At 44.4% G+C, this 21,686-nt stretch overlaps 1 protein-coding gene across 2 annotated transcripts in view; it reads right to left on the bottom strand.

Moving 5' to 3' along the window:
* RAB1A (RAB1A, member RAS oncogene family) overlaps positions 1-19,819 on the bottom strand; it is a 21,527-nt gene extending 1,708 nt beyond the window's left edge. The window contains exons 1-5 of one of the 2 annotated variants that reach the window (XM_084823626.1): positions 19,555-19,819; positions 8,942-9,014; positions 6,037-6,132; positions 3,943-4,038; positions 4-135 (exon numbers count right to left, since the gene is read on the bottom strand). In XM_084823626.1, coding sequence (XP_084679752.1) covers positions 4-135; positions 3,943-4,038; positions 6,037-6,132; positions 8,942-9,014; positions 19,555-19,577 — 420 coding nt within the window. In that variant the 5' untranslated portion in view covers positions 19,578-19,819. Of the gene's footprint in view, positions 1-3; positions 136-3,942; positions 4,039-6,036; positions 6,133-8,941; positions 9,015-11,040; positions 11,300-19,554 lie in introns of those variants that run through there. The other variant, XM_084823618.1, reaches the window with a different exon arrangement.
* Between the last annotated feature and the right edge of the window lie 1,867 nt (positions 19,820-21,686).

Consider the following 21,686-nt stretch of genomic DNA (forward strand, 5'->3'; position numbering starts at 1 on the left):
TACCTTTGCTGTTGTATAGTCTACTACTTTCTTTGTGGTCAGGTCACACTTGTTCCCTACCAACAACTTGTTAACATTTTCACTGGCATAACGATCTATTTCTTGTAGCCACTGTTTTACGTTGTTGAAAGACTCCTGGAACACAAAAGAAGAATGTGTTAACTCTTGCCTTTAGTGGATCATTACAATGCATTCACTTTCTAAGAGCGACTTCCAAGGGATCTTGAAAAATTACTATAGGTCAGCTTAATGCAATACAAGCATTATCTTTTTAACTTGGAGATTATATTGTTTTATTTGTTTGTTATGTATTTATTTAAAACATTTGTATCCCTATATTATTAGGATCTCAGCGTGGCACAGAGATAAAATCAATTTAAACAGTGTAAAACAATAAATAATTCAAACAGCTAAAAACATGTTAAATCATTAAACTAGCTCATACCAATTTAAAAACTGAAACAATAAAACAGTGTACAAACTCAGGGAATCCAATTAGCCCTCAAAGGCTTCGGTAAAAAGCCATGTTTTAACTTGGCGCCAAAATGAAACCAGTATCTATGCCAATTGGGCCTCCAAGGGGAGGGCATTCCACAACAGGTGCCACAGCAGAAAAAGCTCTCCCATGTCCCACCATAGTGTGTGTCTTGCACTGGTGGGATGGAGAGGGGGGCTCCTCGAACAGATCTCAATCCTCAGGCAGGCATATACAGGGAGATGCACTCCCTCAAATGCTGAGGTCCCAAGCCGCTTAGGGCTTTAAATGTCATCACTAGCACCTTGAATTCCGACCGGAAACATATTGGCAACCAGTGCAATTCCTTTAAGACCAGTGTTATGTGATCTTTAAGTGATGTTCCAGGCAACAGTCTAGTTGTTGCATCTTGCAATAGCTGCAACTTCCAAGTCGTCTTCAAGGGCAACCCCTCATAAAGTGCATTGCAGTAGTCTAATCAGGAAGTTACCAGCGTGTGCACTACTGTGGCTAGGTTATCCCTGTCCAGGAAAGGCCATAGCTGGCAGATCAGCCGAAGCTGGCCCCAAGTACTCAAGGCCACGGAGTCCACTTGGGGCTCCAGTGACAGGAATGGATCTAGGAGTACTCCCAAGTAATGCACCTGCTCCTTCAGGAGGAGTGCAACCCCATCCAGGACAGGTTGTTGACCCAATTCCTGGACTCGGGAACCACCAATCCACAGAGCCCTCATGCAGCCCATTACAGCCTCCAGGCACTGGTCCAGCACCTTCACCCCCCCCCCCCCAAGCTGACTCCAACAATAAGGAGAAATAGAGCTGAGCATCATCAGCATACTGGTGACACCCCACCCCAAAATTCCTAATGACCTCTCCCAACGGCTTCATATACATGTTGAACAGCATGGGGGATAGAATAGAACCCTGTGACACACCACAGCTTAATAGCCATGGAGTAGAACAGGAATCCCCCAGTACCACTCTCTGGAATCAGCCCTGCAGAACCGCTGTAGCACAGTGCTCCCAACTCCCGTCCTGCAGAACCAATCCAGTAAGGCACCATGATGAATGGTGTCAAAAGCCACTGAGAGATCCAGGAAGAACAACAGGGTAGCACTTCCCATCTTTCACCCAGAGTAGGTTGTCAGTCAGAGCAACCAAGGCCGTTTCAGTGCCGTACCCTGGCCTGAAACCAGACTGAAATGGATCCAAATAATCAGCTTCCTCCAAGAACATCTGAAGCTGCTCAGCCACCACACGCTGAAGCACCTTGCCGAAAAAGGGGTTATTAGTGATGGGGCAATAGTTCTCACACACCTCTGTGTCCAGGGACGGCCTCTTCAGGAGAGGGCACACTACAGCCTCTTTCAAGGTGGCAGGAACCACCCCTTGACAGAGCAAAGCATTTACACTCCCTGGACCCACCCAGCTAATCCACCCCTGCTGGATCATATTAGCCAAGATGGGCAAGGGTCAAGCTTACATGCGGTGGGCTGGACTGATTCAAGTGTCTTGTCCACATCATCAGGCTGCAACAACTGAAACTGATCCCAGGAAACGCAACCAGACGGAGCACTGGACACCTCCCCAGACTGTGATAACTGTGGCGTCAAGTTCTGAGCGAATATGAGCGACTTTCTCCTTGAAGTGCCTAGTAAATTTATTACAGCAAATGACCGAGGGTTCGAATCACAATTTCTCTGAGCCTGAGCCAGATCCCAACAGGCTCTTCACCACTCAGAACAATTCTGCTGGGCAACATTTCGAGGATGAAATAACAGAGGTGTAATAAGATTTTTTTGCCAACCTCACTGCCACATAACAGGCACAACGAAGAGTTTTTGCTAATCTTTGATCATACTCGCTCTGAGACCTGCGCCACCTGCACTCTAGCTGTTGTCTGGCCTGTTTCATTGCCAGTAGATCTTCTGTAAACCAGGCTGAGTTACAGGCTCCACAGCACCAGAATGGTTGCTTGGGAGTGACTGTATCGATGACCTTTCCCATTTCACCACTCTATAGTGAGACAAAGGCCTCGACTGAATCACCAGCCCTATCAGCCAGAAAATACCCCAGAGTGTGCAGGAATCCATCAGATTTCATAAGCCTCTGAGGGCAGAACATCTTATCGGTCCCCACCCCTGTGGGGAGGATCTGCCACCACCAAACCAAACTTCACAGGGAGATGATCTGACCATCACAACAGGATTGTTGAAACACCCCTCGCCCCCTGATCATCCCTCATCTGCCCAACAGCAAAAACCGGGTCCAGGGTATGTCCTGCCACATGTGTCAGGCTAGAGATGTACTGAGACAGCCCCATGGTTGTCATGGTTGCCATGAAGTCCCGAGTGGGTCCTGTCAGGATAGCCTCAGTGTGGATGCTGAAGTCCTAGGGGTCTCCAGCATCACCTCTGAGACCTCAGCCAGCTCAGGCAGGGAGACTGCTGGGTAGCGGGTGGGCGGTACAGCAGCAGCATATCTGTTCTGTATCTTTTGACCCAACACAAGATACAGCCCATCAAAACTGGTGCTACGACGGATGGGTTTCCTTGTCAGGGAGATGGAAACCTTATGGGGTTAGGGTTGCTGTTTTTTTTAACAATGTTGTTTTGTTCAATTGATTATGTTGTATTTTGTGTTGTTATTCTTATTGTACACCACCTAGAGTGGCTGGGTAGCTGGCCAGATGGGCAGCTAATAAATCTAATAAATAATAATGATAATATGGATGATGGCAACTCCTCTCCCCCAACCCTCCAGTCTAGATTGGTGCTGCAATCAGTACCTAGATGGACAGAGCTGAGACAGATCCACCCTGCCCAATTCATCCACGCAGGTCTCAGTAATACACACCAGGTGAGCCCCTTCACCCACAATCAAGTCATGGATAGTAACTGTTTTGTTATGGACCAACCTGGCATTCAAAAGCAGCACCAATAGATCAGAGGGTGGGCTGATAGGGCAACCTAGATTTTGAGGTATGGGGAAGGACCGAAAGATAGGACAGTTTTAGACTCATTAATCGGTTTTAAAACCGAGTAGGCGTGCTGCAGGCCTCTTCCACTTTTTCTGCACAAAGTACAATTTCCCCTTTATATGCTGTGGAGCATGATGTGCAAAGCTGGACCACTGGGTTGTTTAGGGGCTATACAATCAAGTGGTTAAGCCATGGTTTGTTGTTGGGTTAACCACTGGGTTGTTTAGCCCCAAACAACCCAGCAATCTAGGTTCACGTCACTTTCCACAACTTACGAAGGAGCTGATCATGGGTTGTAGGATAAAAAGGTAAGTGACGGGGCAGTGGGCCCACTGGTGCGTGACAACCCATCAGTTTTTAAACCAATGGGTTGTCTTTACATGAAAAGAGGGGCTGCATGTACAGATTTACATTTACCCATTGCATGCTCACAAGTTCATTTTTAGAGACATACTATTTCCTGAAATGCCAACCACACAAATGCTTACCTGATCTGTAACATCATACACAACTATGATGCCATGAGCTCCTCTGTAGTAACTAGAAGTGATCGTTCGAAATCTCTCTTGCCCTGCTGTATCCCACTACAAAAAACAGAAGAAAACTTACAAGACTGCATCTGTTCAGAGAGGCAGCTCATTCCATCCTGATGACTCAAGGCAGGTTAAAGAGTTACGTAATATTATAAGTTCCTAAAATAAGGTATTCCATGAAATGCCCTAGACTACAAAGTAGAATTTATACTCTACAAAGGTCAGTTGTAAAATGCTTCCATTAAGGCAGAAGTGTCAATGTAAGGCTCAGGATTATATAGGCCCTTTAAGGGTCACCAGGAGGCAGCCAGCAAGAGACCACCGTCATCAAAGCACAGAGGCTGTACTGGATCCCTCTACCAATGGAAGGAGGCTTTCCTTTTCCAAAGGGTCAACTCTGGATCCAAATCCATAACAGCGATGAACAAGAATCTGCTAAAAGTCTAAAGTATGAGATAAAGCCATTATTGGGCATTTCAGTACATAGGCATCCTTTACTCCCCAATCTGGTGTTGCCTCTAGCAAGCTGTGGAACTGGTAGTAATGCAGGTCTGCCTATGCCAAATAAGGCCTACTTGATGTTTTGTTTTATTTTATTTATTACATTTCTATACCACCCAATAGCTGAAGCTCTCTGGGCAGTCTGGCTCATGAGACATTCGCTTCTGTCCAGGAACACCATAAAACTCTGTAGCTTGTGCCATTTGTGGAAATTTACAAAAAAATTGATCACACATTATCTAATAGGTTTCTACTTCTGGTCTCCAGGAGAACCACTGCTTTTGTAAGCAATTTAATGCTTCACCCTAAAGCTTGTCTAAAACCTATTTTCAGCTATCAAGACACTACAGCACTATTACCCCTTCTGCACAAATCTAGCACAGCTGATCTTAGCCACATTGCAGAAAGCATCACTTAAAACTACCCATTTTAGATGTAGAAATTCATCTTGGAGCATCAAGTCCTATTACAGAAGCTTGATTCACATTTACTGGTACTAACGGCTGCAGCAGAATCCCAGATTTAGGGAAGTTTCAATACAGGTTCTAAAGAAGTTATGCTAGCAGACAGAACCAGAGATTTCTACTTGGCCAGCCTGACTAGCCAAGTACAGCAGATGGGCAGTGACTAAAAAGCAAGCCAAACATGAGGAGTTCAAAGAGAACAGCTAGAAGTTTGGGGGCAAGTTGCAACAGACAATACAGAAGCTAGTTGACTTAAACCTGAACAACTGTACAGTGGGCCATTACGGGCAAGTGTATTAGATGCCATATGCTAATTAGCTTCTATAGCATTAAGAAATATAGGAGCACCTTATGCAAGTAGTATAGCCATAACCACGTTCCAGGGATAATGCAGGCTCGCTACCAAATTATATGGTCCTACTAGTTCATCTCTGATGTTGCCTGAGGATGTAAAATCTACATCTTTCCTTAGTTTGCTGCTTTATTGTAGATCACACTTGGTTTTTATTGACCTCAGTATTATCAGGGCCTGTTGATTGTACCCTTACAGATGTCTCACTGCATTTAGTATATTAAGATTACCAGATTTTTCAGACTGGTAATTGCGAAGTGTTCCATTTAGAGATATTGCCTTGCTTAGTACAGAACAGAATTGTCATTAACTGAAATAGCAGACAGATAAGTCATTTGGAATAAAAACTCTTCCCTACGGGGAAAAAAGGGGCTTGCGGTTTCCTGTTCATGTCTTCTGTCCCATCCACCTTAGAGTAAAGTAAGTTATTTTGCTTACCACTGCATCAAATTCCATAGCCAGAAAGAATCTGTGTTTCCAGTCTGAAAGCTAATTCCTTAATTATATACCAATGGGAACTAATTTTTAGCCAAAGTCCTTCAACGCTTGACTTCAAAACACCAGATTGTGTTTTAATTAAATATGCCATTCTTGACAGCCAGCTGGTTAGCAGAAGCAAAGTACTTGGGCCATTCACCAAGTTCCTGTATCTAATACTTAACAGGCTTCATGCACTACATTTAAGTTTCACATTAGAACTAGGCAAGATTCACCAAGGCAGGTAATACTTACTATCTGAAGCTTGATTGTTTTTCCATCTAACTCTATAGTTCTTATTTTAAAGTCCACACCAATTGTGCTGATGTAGCTTTCTGTGTATGTGTCATCCTAGGAAAAGAAAAGCATGTCACTATTAGAGTCAGCAATGGTGTCCTACAGCATCAATATGAAAGGGACAATCTAATCCGAGGCAAGCAAGGATCCAGCAAGACTGCTGAAGCCACTGTGCCAGCCTGTACTCTAACCCATCTATATGCAAATAGTGATGCAATTGTATGGCACCAGCACAGGCAGGGCTTCAAAGTGGGCAGAAGTGTTATTAGACACACACATACACTTTTAGTGCGAAGCCCCACTCCTGTTGTGTGCCCAGTTGCGATATGGCATGCTGACCTGCCATTCAAGTAAAAAAAAAAAAGACAACCCAGAGGGTATGGCCAAGATAGTTCCCTGGATTCCGCCTATTTATTCTCCCCCATTGCCCACTGCCAAGTTATGTGGAGGGAAGAATAAGTAAGATACCAACCAGAATGCTGCCCCTAGTTATGGCCTAAATGTAGCTCAAAAACTTCCTTGCTGTGGGCAGATTTATGCATTGTCCAAAGATGCAATCCTTAACACATTTATTCAAACTCAGACTTGTGGACCTATATGCAAGTTACTTTCAAAGTAATTGTAAATGGAATCAGGCTGTAAGAGTCCAGAATTATTACATTCACTATTCTACAAATATTACAGATCACAGGATCAGCTCTCTCTATGACCTACATTTATCATGTGGTAACTGCAAACATCACACAGCAGCATGTTTTGCTAGCTATCAATTCAAGCCAGCAAAGTAGAAAAGTTTATCAAGTGATGTCTTGCCACTTGACAGCTGCCAGCTCCACTGATCATGCAAACTGGCTCCACACAATTATATAGCAAGAAGAATTCAGCAATGCATCAGTTTTTATACATCCATATTAAGAATATGAAAGAATATGCTTTCATCTGTAAGGCCGACCACCTGTTTACTTGATCCTTGCCCATCTTGGCTCATTGTGAGCTGCAGAGAGAGGCTGGGTGAGGGGGATCAGGGTGGTAGTGAATGCTTCCCTTGAGGAGGGAGTGATGCCATCAGCTCTCCAGGATGCAGTGATAAGACCGCTTTTTAAAAAGCCGTCCTTGGATCCCCAAGTTCTGAACAACTTCCGCCCAGTTTTGAATCTGCCATTTTTGGGCAAGGTGATTGAGCGGGTGGTAGTGATGCAGTTGAAGGCACACTTGGAAGAAGCCAATTATCTAGATCCATTTCAATCAGGCTTCAGGCCTGGGCATGGGACAGAAACGGCCTTGGTGGATGACATGAGGAGGGCTTTGGAGAGGAGCGAATGCACCTTCCTTGTTCTCCTCGACCACTCAGCGGCTTTTGATACTGTTGACCACGGTATCCTCCTGGACCACCAGGAGGGGATGGGCATTGGAGACACCATATTACGGTGGTTCTGGTCCTTCCTCCTGGGCAGGTACCAGAGGATAGCACTGGGAGAGGAGGTGTTGGACCCATGGCCGCTCACTTGCAGGGTGCCACAGGGTTCCATCCTCTCCCTGATGCTATTTAACATCTATGTGAAGCCGCTGGGGGCTATCATCAGGAGCTTTTGGGTGCAGTGTCATCAATATGCGGATGACACGCAGCTCTACCTCTCATTAAATCTTCATCAAGGTTGGCTGTAGAATCCCTGTCCAAATGTCTGGAGACAGTGAGTGGCTGGATGGGGAGGAATAAGCTGAACCCTGACAACACCGAGGTACTTTTGGTGGGAGACAAGAGGAGGTTGGGGGATGTTGACCTGGTGTTGAATGGGATATGGCTACCCTTGAAAGACCAGGTCTGCAGCCTGGGGGCCATTTTGGACTCCCAGCTGTCCATGGAGGCCCAGGTGTCAGCTGTGAGCCAGACAGCGCTGTACCAACTCCATCTGATATGACGGCTGCGCCCTACCTTCCCAACCATCTGCTCCCATCGGTAGTACATGCCCTGGTCTCCTCTCGTTTAGACTACTGTAATGCGCTCTACGTGAGGTTACCCTTGAAGACGATTCAGAAGCTGCAGCTGGTACAGAATGCAGCAGCTTGCCTGATTAAAGGCAGCTGCCAGCGTAATCACATCACTTCGGTGCTGAAGGAGTTGCACTGGTTACCAGTTGTTTTCTGGTGTTGGTTTTGACCTTTAAAACCCTATAAGGTTCTGGCCCAGCCTATCTCAAGGAGCACCTCCAGCAGCACCAGACAGGCCGCTTAACAAGATCAGCCTCAGATGGCCTTCTCTCTGTCCCATCAGCCAGGACAGCTAGGCTGGTGAGGATGAGGGACAGGGCCTTCTTTGTGGTGGCCCCCACTCTGTGGAACTCCCTCCCTAGGGAACTCCGCCATGCCCCCTCTTTAATGAGCTTCCGCCACACATTAAAACGTGGTTGTTCAGGCAGGCTTTTGGGGTGGGTTAGGATATTTTTAGAAATATGTTTTAATGTAAAAAATTTTTGTTTTAAAACTGTATTGATGTACATCACCCAGAGTGGCCAGGTGACTGGCCAGATGGGCGATTAAGAAATTTAAGTAAGTAAGTAAGTAAGTAAGTAAGTAAGTAAAGAAAGAAAGAAAGAAAGAAAGAAAGAAAGAAAGAACAAAGTATCAGTTTTGCCTGCTAGAAGAACATGTGCCAAGAAGTATGTTCTTAGCATTGTAAAGGGAAACTGCATATCTTACTAGTGCATCCACAAGACTAGCATTCCTTTTCTTGTGACTGTAAATGGATTTAAAGCTCTTTTCCTTTGGTTATGAATAGTTAGCAGAAAAGTACCCAGAGTACCTGCATATCAGTTTTTCATAAGGTTAGTGACTAACAGAAAATTGAAGCTAAATGACAACTTACTGCAAACCTAAGCAAAAGGCAAGATTTTCCAACACCAGAGTCTCCAATCAGAAGCAGCTTGAATAAATAGTCGCTGCAAAGAGAAAACCATAATTAAAACTACCTACGATAGTACGACATACAAAATATTGAAACTGTTAATTCATATCAGACATGTCATTTTGCTCAATTTTTTAAACATCACAAATGGAGAAATGTCACAGAGTACGCTAGGGTCTATGCAAGTGATCCTTATCATTGAAGTACAAGTTTAAACCTAAATTCCATGGCTTCCTGGGAACTGTAGATTTGTGAAAGTACTGAGAACTGTTACAGGTCCTTGAGTTTTTCACATAACTATCCAGGAACAGCTGTGCAAGTGATGAATTGGTAGTATGGCACCCTGGTGATTCCATGGCCAGCTGATTTTAGGTTATATTGCTGGGGACTATTGCTCCGCTCAACAGCACTTGTGCTACCCTGTTCTGCAAGGCTTCACTTTGTCTCTTACGACCTGATTGAAGACATCCAAGAATTTGGAGCAAGGTGTCTTTAGTATGCTCGAGAGGTAGTGGATGTGCTAAATTAGTGCCTAAGGGTGCAATCCTGTGCATGTTTAGACAGAAAAAAGTCCTACGACTCCCAGCATGCTCCAGCCAGCCATATTGGCTGAGGCATGCTAGGAGTTGTAGGACCTTTTTCTATCTAAACATGCATAGGATTGCATCCTAAGATCAGTAATGGAACGGATGAATAGCAAAAAACAATACCACAGACTCAATTCAGACTCAGATGTGGTGTTAGACTTGCTTTGGACAAGGCTGCACTCCCCTTAAAGCATCATCTCAGCAGCTTGGGGATGTTGTTAACTGGTCTTGTCTCTTGCTGTTCAAGTTGCATCTGTGGCATGAAGCACCTCCTCCCAGCTAAAGCTGGTGTGCCAGCTGCAACCCTTCTGACATAAATACAGATACTGTTAGCCATGTTCTAATAACATCCAGATTAGTCTATTGCAATGGACTATACATGGGGCTTCCTTTGGAGACAACCTGGAAATGTCATTTCGACCAGAATAAAATTCCTAGACTGTGGACAGGGACCGGCCAGGCCAACATAACAGATCTTGCACGTCTTACACAACTTTGCTGGTGTCCAGCCCATCTCCAAGTACAACTCAAAGTGCTGGTTAAGTGCTATATGGGTTAGGACTCAGGTATCCAATCACCCTAATGCCAAGATCATCCTTTCAAGCCCCTCCTTTGCCTGCCCTTGCTGTATAGGATTAGATAGGTGGCAAATGGGAAGAAGGCTTCCCAAGTTGAGGCACTTTATTTTTGGAACATTCCCCCAGGGAGGTTCCTCTGGTGCCAAATGTAATTAGCTTTACACACTTTTCTATGTACTAGGTAATTCTGATAAACAACTTTACATTATATTTTTCTCATTTACGGTAAGGATTGTATTTTGTGTATCTTTTTGTATTTCTCTTCATATAAATAAAAATTGTTTTCCAACAAATAAAACACTGGTAACATCATTTTATAAGCTTGGGTTATGCATACCATCACCCCTTTCTTCCATACTTATTTCACATTCATTTAATCAATGAAATACGTTTTAAGCAATCCTGTTACTGGAGATGTATTTCAAGTTCTTAAATCTCCAAAATACCAGACAGTGCATTTTATCCCACTCATAAATATAGGCTCTCAAGAAAATCATTTTGGAATATCCTGACCAAGTGAGAGACTTATTTATGACATTTTCTGAACGTATGAAGACAAAAGATTTAAGGCAATATGTACCATCAGTCAAAAAAAATAGAGAGGTTAAAAATTGTGAATCATCAATAATTATTTGGAAGACTTTTCCTAGTCCTTTAGGAAATGTAGGCATCACTGTGGAGCGGGTTCAAGACCCTGCTGTTTACCCACATGTTTTGTTACTTATTCATCCCAAAGGAGACACCACTATTGTCCTGTAAAGATATATAAAGTAGATGCACGTGTGTTTGATGCTGCCTCAAACATAGCAAGTAGTTATGAAAAGGATACTTGGGAAATTTGTGGTAGGAGAAATATCAACCATGCCAATCCTTTCGAACACCTATGCTTTAATACCTGCCATAGACTGTGTTACAAAGAAGCCAGTATACCTCGTCAGCAATTCTAGTTTCAGGTGACCATAAATCCCCTAGAGTAGATGAAAGTAAATCATGAACAGCAATTATGGAAAAGCTTTGTATATGCAACAAAATCCTAAACTCATTACTTGGACAAAGTTCCATTCAAACAAATAGGATTTACTTCCAATTAGTTTAGGATTAAAGTTCAAGAAGAGGAGGTAGAACACTGAACCAATAAAAAGATTCAATTTATATTCTATGTCCCCTTTTTTCCTTGGCCCATACCATGCTAGAAGGAATAAGAAATACACTAAAATGTTTTAAGTCCGGTATATTATATTCATTGAAATATATGGAATGAAATCCAGTGAAGTTACTCCACTGACAGAACTGCTTCTGTCAGCAGAACATGGGGGGGGGGGGTGACCTCCCCACTGTCCACCCTCAAAATCTGCTCTGGAGAGTTGGGGACCCTCCAGAGCAGATTTTCGGAGGTGGGGCTGCAAGGGCTGAGGAGAAATTCGTTCACATGACACTGGATTCTGCCAATAGATTACAGGCATCTATATACACACAAAATAGCTGCCACAGCAACTTTTAAATAATAGAGATGTCCCTCCGCATTACCAGCTTCTATGACCATACAATTTCAGGAAATGTTTGCCCTAAAGCTTTGAGCCTGTAAAAACACTCAAAATGTAGACACCTATTAGGGTTCCAAGGCTTTCCTAGAACAGTTTTGTTGTCTAGCACTTTATATTGCAGCCTGGCCAGCTTTACTTAACCTCAGTATCTTGACTTAACCTCAGTATCTTGACTCTATGTTATGTCAATTACTATAGCAGCTGCAATTAGGTCTTGTTAAGAACATAACATAGATAATTAGAAACACCTAAAATATTGACCCATCACACACATAACAGCAATTCCTGGGTTGTTTAACCCAGGAATTGCCATGACCAAGTGGGAGCAAGCATGCGCGCTGCCTCCCACATGCTCTTTACTACTGCCCTGTTCCTAGCTTGTTATCGTGGCATCTGAACTAGGAAACTGTGGGTTGTATAGGAGTTAAACAATCCATCATCCATGACTTGTTGGGTTAACCCTGAGTTATAACGGGTTAGTTTAACCTCTGGTTTGCTAGTAAAACTGAATTACTGTGTCACGAAATGATGCATGTCTAAAAAGTGTGTCACCAACATGAAAAGTTTGGAAAGCTCTGCAGTAGACAGTCTAAGAAAAGAGTGGCCTGTCTACACACAAGGCAACAGACTTAGTGAAACTATAATTCTATGTACACTGACTTAGGAGACAGTCCAAGGAAACATGATTGGGGTCAGCGAGAACCTCCTCATTTTAATTTTGTTGCTTACAACTTCACATAAGAGAATGTTATTGGTCAACAAATTATTACAAAAATTTTGCTTAAACCACTTATTCAAAAGTATTTTCAACCTTGTCTCATTTATTACTACATTTATATCTCACCCTTCCTCAAAGGAATTTAGGGCAGCATACATGGTCCTGTCAATATTTAAGCATATTTGATGCTGCAGATAAATTTCTTCAGATAGAAGGCATCTGATTCTTGATGGTGTTTGATAGTTAAAAAAAACTCTAAGGCAGGCTGACAGAACTGCAACATGAATAGCAGACAGATCAGCATGAACTATTGGAATTTAGGTCTCTTCTAGCAACAAGATTAAGAATCTTAAGGCTGCACGCTTTTCTGGGAGCAAGCATAACTGAATACAGTGGGGCTTACTTCTGAGTCAATACACAAGTTTGACTTCTGAAGTTCATCCTCTTCCCCTGTTGCCTCCATTGTGTCAAATGTTATATTGTAAGTTGCCTTGGGGCAGTAATACATTCTACAGTGTCATGCACATTAAAGATGTCATTATGAATACATGTAAAGTACTTTTAGTTCACAGCCACTATTTTATCACATTAAGTGATCCCTATTTATTATAAGGGTGAGGATCCAAAGAACTGTACAACTAGTTTTATATGCCCCAAATGGCTTTGGAGCCTTTTATCTCTTGCACATCAGCCTCTTATGCTACACAGCAAGCCAAATGTGAAACCAACAGGACTTTAGGGGGATTGCGATCTGGCACAGGGGAGTCTAGTTGTTCATAACAGTAAAAAATAAAATAAAATATCACTAACTCCCCCAAGCCTTTGGCTATGCATAAAGTAGCTTATCAAATCCCAGTCATTAACACTATACTAATTATAGTGACTTTATACATAGACTAATATGCTAGTTCACTTAAGATTTGCAGTATTAGGAGATACCAGGTTAAAACAGACATTTTCAGAACCACAAGTTGCTTGTTGGCATATATTAATTGCTGACCTCCCTGTTTGGGCATTTCAAAATTGTAATACACTTTATGCAAATTATTAAAGTTTCTAACCCAAATCTGGGGTCATAAAGAACAGCATTTTTGTATTGCATTAGCAGCCTTTCTGCTCAGTGCTTTGCCCACCCAATGCTAAACGATTCATACCTTAGCTTTCCCTCTAATACAAAACAAACAAGTTACAAAACAAACAAATCTAGACCAACTATAACAGTAAACAATTTAACATTTAAAACAATTCAAATCCAACTCAACATTTTTAACTAACAGCAGATTGAAATAGATAGGTATGAAATACCCATTTAAAACCAATGTGGAAGGAACCAAATGCACATCCACTGGGAAGGAGTTTCACAGAGATGGGGCCACCTCTAAAAAGGCCCTAACCTACTAACTTTGAGGGCAGGGCTATGAACAAGGTATCTGTAGCGGATCTTATCACCTGGGCAGGTTCATACAGGTGCAGGTGATCCAGCAAATAACCTGGCCCAAAATTATATAGGTCTTTCAAGGTAATCCCCAGCACTTCAAATTGGCTCTGGAACAAAATTGCAACCAATATAAATGTTTCAGAATAGGTATTCTATGCTCCAATTACTTGGGATAGGATCCAATGGATCCCTTGCACTGGTGGCCCAGACTCACCGGCAGTCGGGTGTGGGTGGCCCTTCTCACTGGTGGTTGCGACATAGCGCTTCTGGGGGAAGCTCTGAAACAAGCAGAAATGCTTGTTTCTGGAAGGGGCATGACCTGCCCCTTCCAGAAACATCTGGAAACATCTGTTTTTGGACATTTGGGGGCTTGCCCCCAGAAGTGAGACATTGCCGTTGCTGACAGTGATGGCCCCATATGCACCGGGAACCAGCGGTGCTGGCCAACATCGTGGGATCCTACCCTTGGTCCCCACAAGCAGCCAGGCAGCTGTGTTCTGTACTAGCTGAAGCTTCCAAAACAGCTTTAAAAGATGCCCCACATAAAGCATATTAGCGTAGTCTAGCTCAAACGTAACCAGGACACGTATAACTATAGCAAGGTCTGCCTTCTCTAGGTAAGGTTCCAGCTGGCAAATCAGCCGAAGGAACTCCTAGCCATCAATGCAACTGTGCTTCCATCAACAGAGCCACATCCAGGAGGGGCCACAAGCTGCCAACTTGGGGCAGTAACCAAAGGAGCTGCTGTGCTTACTTGACATGGCACTAGCATAAGCAACCTTGAGCATAACACCAATAGTGTAAGCTGGAGTAACTGGTTTCCCGGGAAAATCCATTGTACCAGTGTATGCTACTAGCATTATGCTAGAGGTTGCTTATGCTAGTGTTATATCAATTGCGTAAGTGCAGTGATTCCACTGGATACTGCCCTTGGCCTTCCAGAGGGAAGGAAACCCTATCCAGAACTGGATGCACACCTCCCTCCATATCAGGTTTGCCTCCATCTTGTCAGGATGGAGGTACTGTAGGTGAGGGTTGCAGCTTGTTTGTCCTCATCCATCTCCAAACCATCTCCAGACACTTGCTCAGGGTTTCCATAGCCACCATGGGATGAGGAGATGACACTTTAGCCAAAACCTCTGGATTTTTCCCAGCAGTTTCATGTAGATATTAAAAAGTATGCAGGACAAGATGGAACCCTGAGGCACCCCAAAAGCCAGTGGCCATGTAGCAGAACAGCTATCTCCCAGCACCACCTTCTTGGTCTGTCCTTCCAGAAAGGACCACAGCCACTGTAACACTGTAACACTTTACAGTGTTACTCTGGCTAGACAGCCCAAAAGGATACTATGATTGATGGTATCAAAAGCTACCAGGGTTTCACTCCCACTGTCCATTCCCCAGCATAAGGCATCCACTGCCAGGCTCCCACTATTCCCCCACTCACACCGGCTGTCACTTCTGCCTCCCACCAGAGTCTGCAGCTAGAGAGCATGAAGTTGGCAAAGTGGGAGACTTATTGCCCAATCTGCAATTAGACTTATTGCTAAGGTGAGTGCAGCAAGAGACAGAAGTGGCCGTGCAGGTGAGACAACATGGGTAAGAAGGGAGTAGCAGGAGCAGAAGGAGCAGGGGTGGGGAGAAATGTGCTTGCAGTGCCAAAGAAAGGAATATGTGCCCATTGCCCCCCTCCAAATGGTCACATGTGCCCAGTGGCCTGAAAACATTGCCTACCTTTGCACTACGGTGACTAAGGCTGCTTTGATAGCAAAAGCAGGCCAGAAACTAGATTGGAACGGATCCAAATAATGCATCTCATCCAAGACTCCTGGAGGTGGGGAGTGAATACTATCTCCAGCATCTTGCTCAAGAATGGAACATTAGACACTAGATGAGTTACTCAGGATCATAGATCCAGCTCTGGGTATTTTATCAGGTGTCTATCTATTGCCCTCACTAGTAATCAGCCCTCACACCTTTTTGATCATGCTATTATTTGATCATCTTTCCCAAATTATTTCCTCATACTACAGTAGGGGTGGGCAACTGGTAGCTCTCCAGTTGTTTTGGTCTAGAATTTGCATCAGCACTAGCAAACATAGCCAATGGTGAGGGATAATGCGAGTTGTAGGCCAAAACAATTGGAATGCCATAAGTTGCCCACCCCTGCACTACAGCAAACTGCTGGCAAACTGGACCTTGATGCCATAATATCTCCCAAGTTCATATTAGTCTTTGAAGATGCACAGTTAGTCAAAGTTAGTTTTTTTCACTCCACACTGCTCTCCAAAATAAGTCACTATCCCACTGAATCAGTGCAATTGCAGGAAAAACATTTTGGTTCTTACTTCTAGTTAAAAGACCAAATAAGAGATTTCTGTCAAATTATCTAGTCCTATACCAAGCACTAGTTAGTACACTAGTAAGGAAGTCATCTCAAAACTACACTCTGATCCTGCTCAATATTTCAGTTTGGAATATCCAGGAAGCTGTTTCCAAAATTTCCCCCTGCATATCGAAGCAAGCTACAATTTTAACAAGAACATGATGTTAAGGTGAAACATGGATACAACACCAGACAATTTCATTACATTTTCTGTTTTAGGATGCTAGTAGAAACTCATACAACCTTACTCTTAAGATCCTAGCGCCTACCCCATACAAAAGAAAACACATGATAAAATTAGATTTATTGTCCCAGGGCTTCACTGCTGTTACAGTTGCCAGGAGACAGCAGAACAAGATCTCATATAGCAGACAGCACTGTTCTTAAGGGAAAGAATTCAAAGGGTGCAAGAGGCAAAAGAGTTACTTATCAGTTAAAAAACCTTTAACAGCTAAAGATCAACATTCTTCATTCTTGGCTATTGCCTCTACTGTTTCAGTTTTCACTTCTTAGAAGTGTTTCTCTGCAATGCAGCAACATTGCAAAATGAACGTAAGCCCAGAAAGCATTTTGTAAGAATCATGTGGCAAACACATGACCCTCAGCTAAGTGGACATCCACATTAAGCAGTCAATAGCAATTGGCTGGAAAGTGAGAGTTAGAATTGTCAGAATGAGGCCAGACTTCACTTTATCCCTTACAGTTTAATATTTTGGGGAACCAAATACACTTTACTGAATATTGATACACAACAGTAGGATTTATTGGGAAATATGCTTGTGTGTTCTGTATCAGCAGCCCCAATGGTGAAACAAACCTTGCAAGGAAGGCCTCCTATATACTCAGCTGCTTCTCGGTGTAAAGCACAAAATATCATTAACTTTTTATGACGTGTCATAAAATCTTCTCACTCGCCATCCGTAACAACTGCTGTTTGTAACCCAAACTCCCACAGGAGAACACTAGAAACTTCCATTATTTCTCTTTAGCTTTGTTAAGTTTCTCAGTACATTTTGAAGACAGCCAACTCCCCATAAGTATTGTAGCAGTGTAAGATAAATAGCAAGCTTTCAAGCAAGGAGCCCCTAGTTTTGCTTTAGTCAAGGAGGGAGCAATCCTATGTCACCTAGACAGCATCTGGGGAACATAGGATTTTTCGGTTTCCTGGCTCCATGCTCAAAGACAGGGCTCCGAGCTAGGAAACCACAACCCCCAGCCCTGCGGAGAAAACCGCACCGGCTGCCTCTCTGTGGTCAGTAAACAGAGCACAGAGATGAGGAAAGGAGGTGTTCCTGGGGGCAGGAAGGGGAGGAGGTCAGGGCAGCTGGCTTATGCCTTTTCCACTGGCAGCCCCAGCCTCCTTCTCTCCCCATCCCCAAAGCCTCTGCTAGTCAAGGTGAAATTGCCTGTCTAGCTAAAATGTAGCATGGTAGGCACAAGGCATCTCCCTCTCTGCAAAGGATACTCGTAAGCCTTCGAGTTCTGGGGCTTACGAGCACCCAGGGTGCAACCCATAAGAATGCTGCCTAATTCACTAGGTGGCCACTCTCTGTGTCATTCCCCCTTCTACACTGTGGAGATAACACTGATCTCTCTTGTACAGTTGCTGCCTTTAAGGCAGGCCTGAACAACAGATGACCTACAGACTAATTGTGGCCCTCTGTAGAAGTAACCATTCTTTGCAGACTTCTCCCACATCTTTGTAAGAATAACTTAAGTCCATCAAAACTGGGAGCCCCATCACTATTTTCATATCATCCTTCCTCTTTTTGAATTCAGAAGCACATGGTGAAGTTGACACCAGTTTTTCCAACCTTTTGCAGCCCGCCAGCCAAGCATCTCAGATTCCTTCACTAGTACAAATTGCTCAAATAGGGAAAGCCTTGCATACTGACAGTGCCAAACTAAAACAAAATTACTATAGATATGGTGGGTGGGGAAAAGTGGTGAGCCAAGAATAGATACTGAGGGAGAAAAGATGGGTGGGGAGGAGAAATTTGTAGGTAGGAAAAAAGAAACAGAAGGGCTTAACAGATGCAAAGGAATGTAGTTGTGGTGACACCTGTTAGTAGCTAACCTAGAGATGGGGGTGTAGACTTGGGTTAGAGAGATAAAAGGGGAAAAAGAATGATATGGAGAGAAAAGAGAACAGAAGAGTTGTTAACAGATAAAAATATTCAGGGAGATCTGTAGTTGTGCAGTGTGTGTGTGTATGTGTGTGTGTGTATGCATGCACATATTCTATGGGCAACAGAGAGAAAGAGGGGGTGAACAGAACATGTTAAACTAAAAAGGAAGTTATAACTGAGGGTCAGTGTTGTTTACAGCCTGGAGCATCGAGCTGGAGATTTGTATTCAAATATTTTTACTGGGTGACACTGGGCCATTCACTATCTCTCAGCCTAACCTACCTCAAAGGAGTGTTACAAGGATTAAAAGGAGGGAACCATTTAAACTGCCCTGAGCTGCTTAGAGGAAAGATGGAATACCCCCCCATTCCTGCACTTAACATAATGATGCAGCCCTCTGTGTTTGTAAAAGTACACCTCAAAGCATTCTGAATTCGATACCCCCCACCACCATAAGGTTTACTAAGAATAGTCAGGCACCTTGCTTAGCTCAGAAGTATGAGTTGTACACCACTTAGATGCATATTTCCAGAAACGAGGAGCTCCTCTCTCTCTCTCTCTCTCTCTCACACACACACACACACACACAGGTTCAGGCAGAACCCTACCGTTTAAAAGAAACACATCCAGAGCAGACCGTTCTCAAGAAAACTGAACTACAAGACACCACCTGTAGCACCCTCCATTCACTTATTGCCGATTCGTGCCCCTTTGTAACCACTCTACCCCTCGCCAAACATAACCTTTGGAACCCCCTTCTTCCAACCCCAACACACCCACCCCGGTTCTTTCCGAAATAGGACTTAGAGACGTCTCGTGACGTTTCAGTTCCGGCTCTGCCCCTCCAGCAGCCCCCTTCCCTTCTCCCCCAGCTTTCTCCCATTAAGACCAATCCCCAACCAGGCTCGTGGTCTACGCCTATCTAGCCACACCACTTTTCCCAAGGCCTCTTCCAGGGTCCCTGCTTTTTTAAAAACTGGGAGGGAGGCCGGTGGGAACAATCCCTGGGCCCAACCCCTTCCCCCCACACGCCATTACCTCCTATGTCACCTCTTTTCGCCCCTCGCCATCCCATTCGCCCCTCACGTCCTTGCCTCTTCCCCACCCCCCGCACCATCCTATTCCCACACCTATCCCCTCCGCCCACACACAGATGAGGTGCGCTACATTGCCCTTTCCCGCCACACTACTCACTATTCGGGATTCATGCTGGACATGTCAGCGGGGGCCCCGCGGCCTGTAGAGAACGAGCTCGCTCCGCGGAGCAGGCGGCGGCCAGACCCACCGGCGGCAGCTCCTTAGGGGCCGGGCTCGCTATCCAACTAAGCAGTAGGAGGAGACGGCACCGGCAATGACGGCGTCTCCCTTTCCACTGGGCTCAATTCCTCTCCTCACAGGCGGCGGCTACGGCGGCAGCCTCCGCTCTGGCACCTAGAACCCAAAATGGCTGCCAGCCCCCAAACCAGGAAACAGAGAAGCCTCCGGTAGAGGGCTGGGGCTTACATGACGGCAGGTAGATGGTGGGAACTCTCGCAAGGAATGGTGGGAAATTGAGTTCTTAGATGCCGCGACAGCCTTTGGGAGCCACGGAGCTGAGTGGGCAAAAGAACTCGGTTTCCCGGCATCAACCGCCGCGTGATCGACGCATGCGTAATCAGGGCCTTTTCTTTCCTGTTTCCCGGTTGACTCAATTTTGATATTCACGTAACGGATTGGCTGACAGGTTCAGCCGGCCGGGTAACGTCAGCAGGGAAACGTGGCAGCTTGGGCGAGCCGTTGACCTCAGCGGACTGGACGAAGAAAGGGCGGGGCCGCCGGCTGGGAAAGGGAAAAGGCGGGGCGATGTGGGCGGAGTGACGCCGCTGGGTTTGGAATTTGAACGGAGAGAAGATACAGCAAGAGGCCTTGGAGTATTAGCATGAAAGGCCCCCTCTGGCCTCGGTCCCGGGGGGGGGGATCTTAATTTACAGGCCAGGTGATTGAGGCTCCATACTGCCTGCACGCTCTATTAATTTAAGACTGTGGTTGGTGGCAAGGGAAAGGCATTCTGCACATGGTTAGAGGCCATTTTTTTATTACTTCTCCATAATCCACGACTCTTATCTTTGTACTGCAAACCGATAGGGCTGAGGCTTGGGGGGGCTCTGATAAAAATGAAAGCTTTGAAGAGGCCCCTGCTGTTTACCTGTAAATGATTTCTCCTCACTGACAGCTTGGCAGGACAATTATGCCAACTGCAAGGTCTAGGTTTTGAAAACAAGGCAACCAACCTGAATGGTCTGAATGTTTGTTGTTGTTGCTGTTGTTGTTCAGTTGTTCAGTCGTGCCTGACTCTTCGTGACCCCATGGGCCATAGCACGCCAGGCCTTCCTGTCCTGCGCTCTCTCCCGGAGCGTGCTCAAGTTCATATTCATTGCATCGGTGATGCTATCTAGCCATCTCATCCTCTGCCGTCCCCTTCTCCTTTTGCCTTCAGCCTTCAGTCTGAATGTTTACTAAACAACAAATGCATTGCAAGAAATGCCACTTCACGTACCTAGCCTCCTTGACTGCCATTTTTGGTAGAAAGGTGGGGTACAAGTCAAATAAATAAGAATGTTGCCCCCATCGTACCGGGATATCTGACAGTTTTTAACCAGCCAAGATGGACAGGGACCAACTTACAAAGTTAAGACAATAACAAACCATAGGCAATTGTTGGGTTAACTCTGGGTTGTATAATGTCTAAACAACCCAGAGTTCCAGGTTCGGGTATAACTATTACAACCCAGGAATGCTCTGTTCCTGTATTAATTGAAAATGGCAGCAACGCGTGTGGAGGAGGCAGCTGTTATGTGTGAACCAGGTCTATAACGTGTTATACCCATTTCAACCTTAAGAGTTTGTTAAATTGTTGTTTTTAAGAAATTACAACATATAAAATGTTGCCTTTTATTACTAATTAATAGCACTATTAACATTTTTCATTAAAAATAAACATAAATACTGTGTATTTTGCATGGTTGACCTTATATTTTGTATATTGTGCACAACAGATTGATCTATTAAATCATTTCATGTAGCAATGCGTTTGAAATTAGGGCCATTTTAAACTTAAGAGAGCAATCCTATTGTTCCTGAGCAAGTGTCCCAGGGACCATAGAATACTTCACATTCCCTCCTCTGAGGTCAGAGATCAGAGAGGCCAGGATACAATTTATCCTGAGCCTCCTCCAGCCTCTTTCCCTCCCCCTCTGAAGTGCCCTCACTAGACAGGCTGAAAAACCTGTCTAGTGCAAAAGCAAAGAACGGGGAGTGTAAGGCAAAGATTGCCTCCACTGCTCCTC

The sequence above is a fragment of the Heloderma suspectum genome, chromosome 1 (genome assembly GCF_057233095.1).
Source record: "Heloderma suspectum isolate Gila_16-S chromosome 1, 16-S_ref, whole genome shotgun sequence".
Classification (NCBI taxonomy): domain Eukaryota; kingdom Metazoa; phylum Chordata; class Lepidosauria; order Squamata; family Helodermatidae; genus Heloderma; species Heloderma suspectum.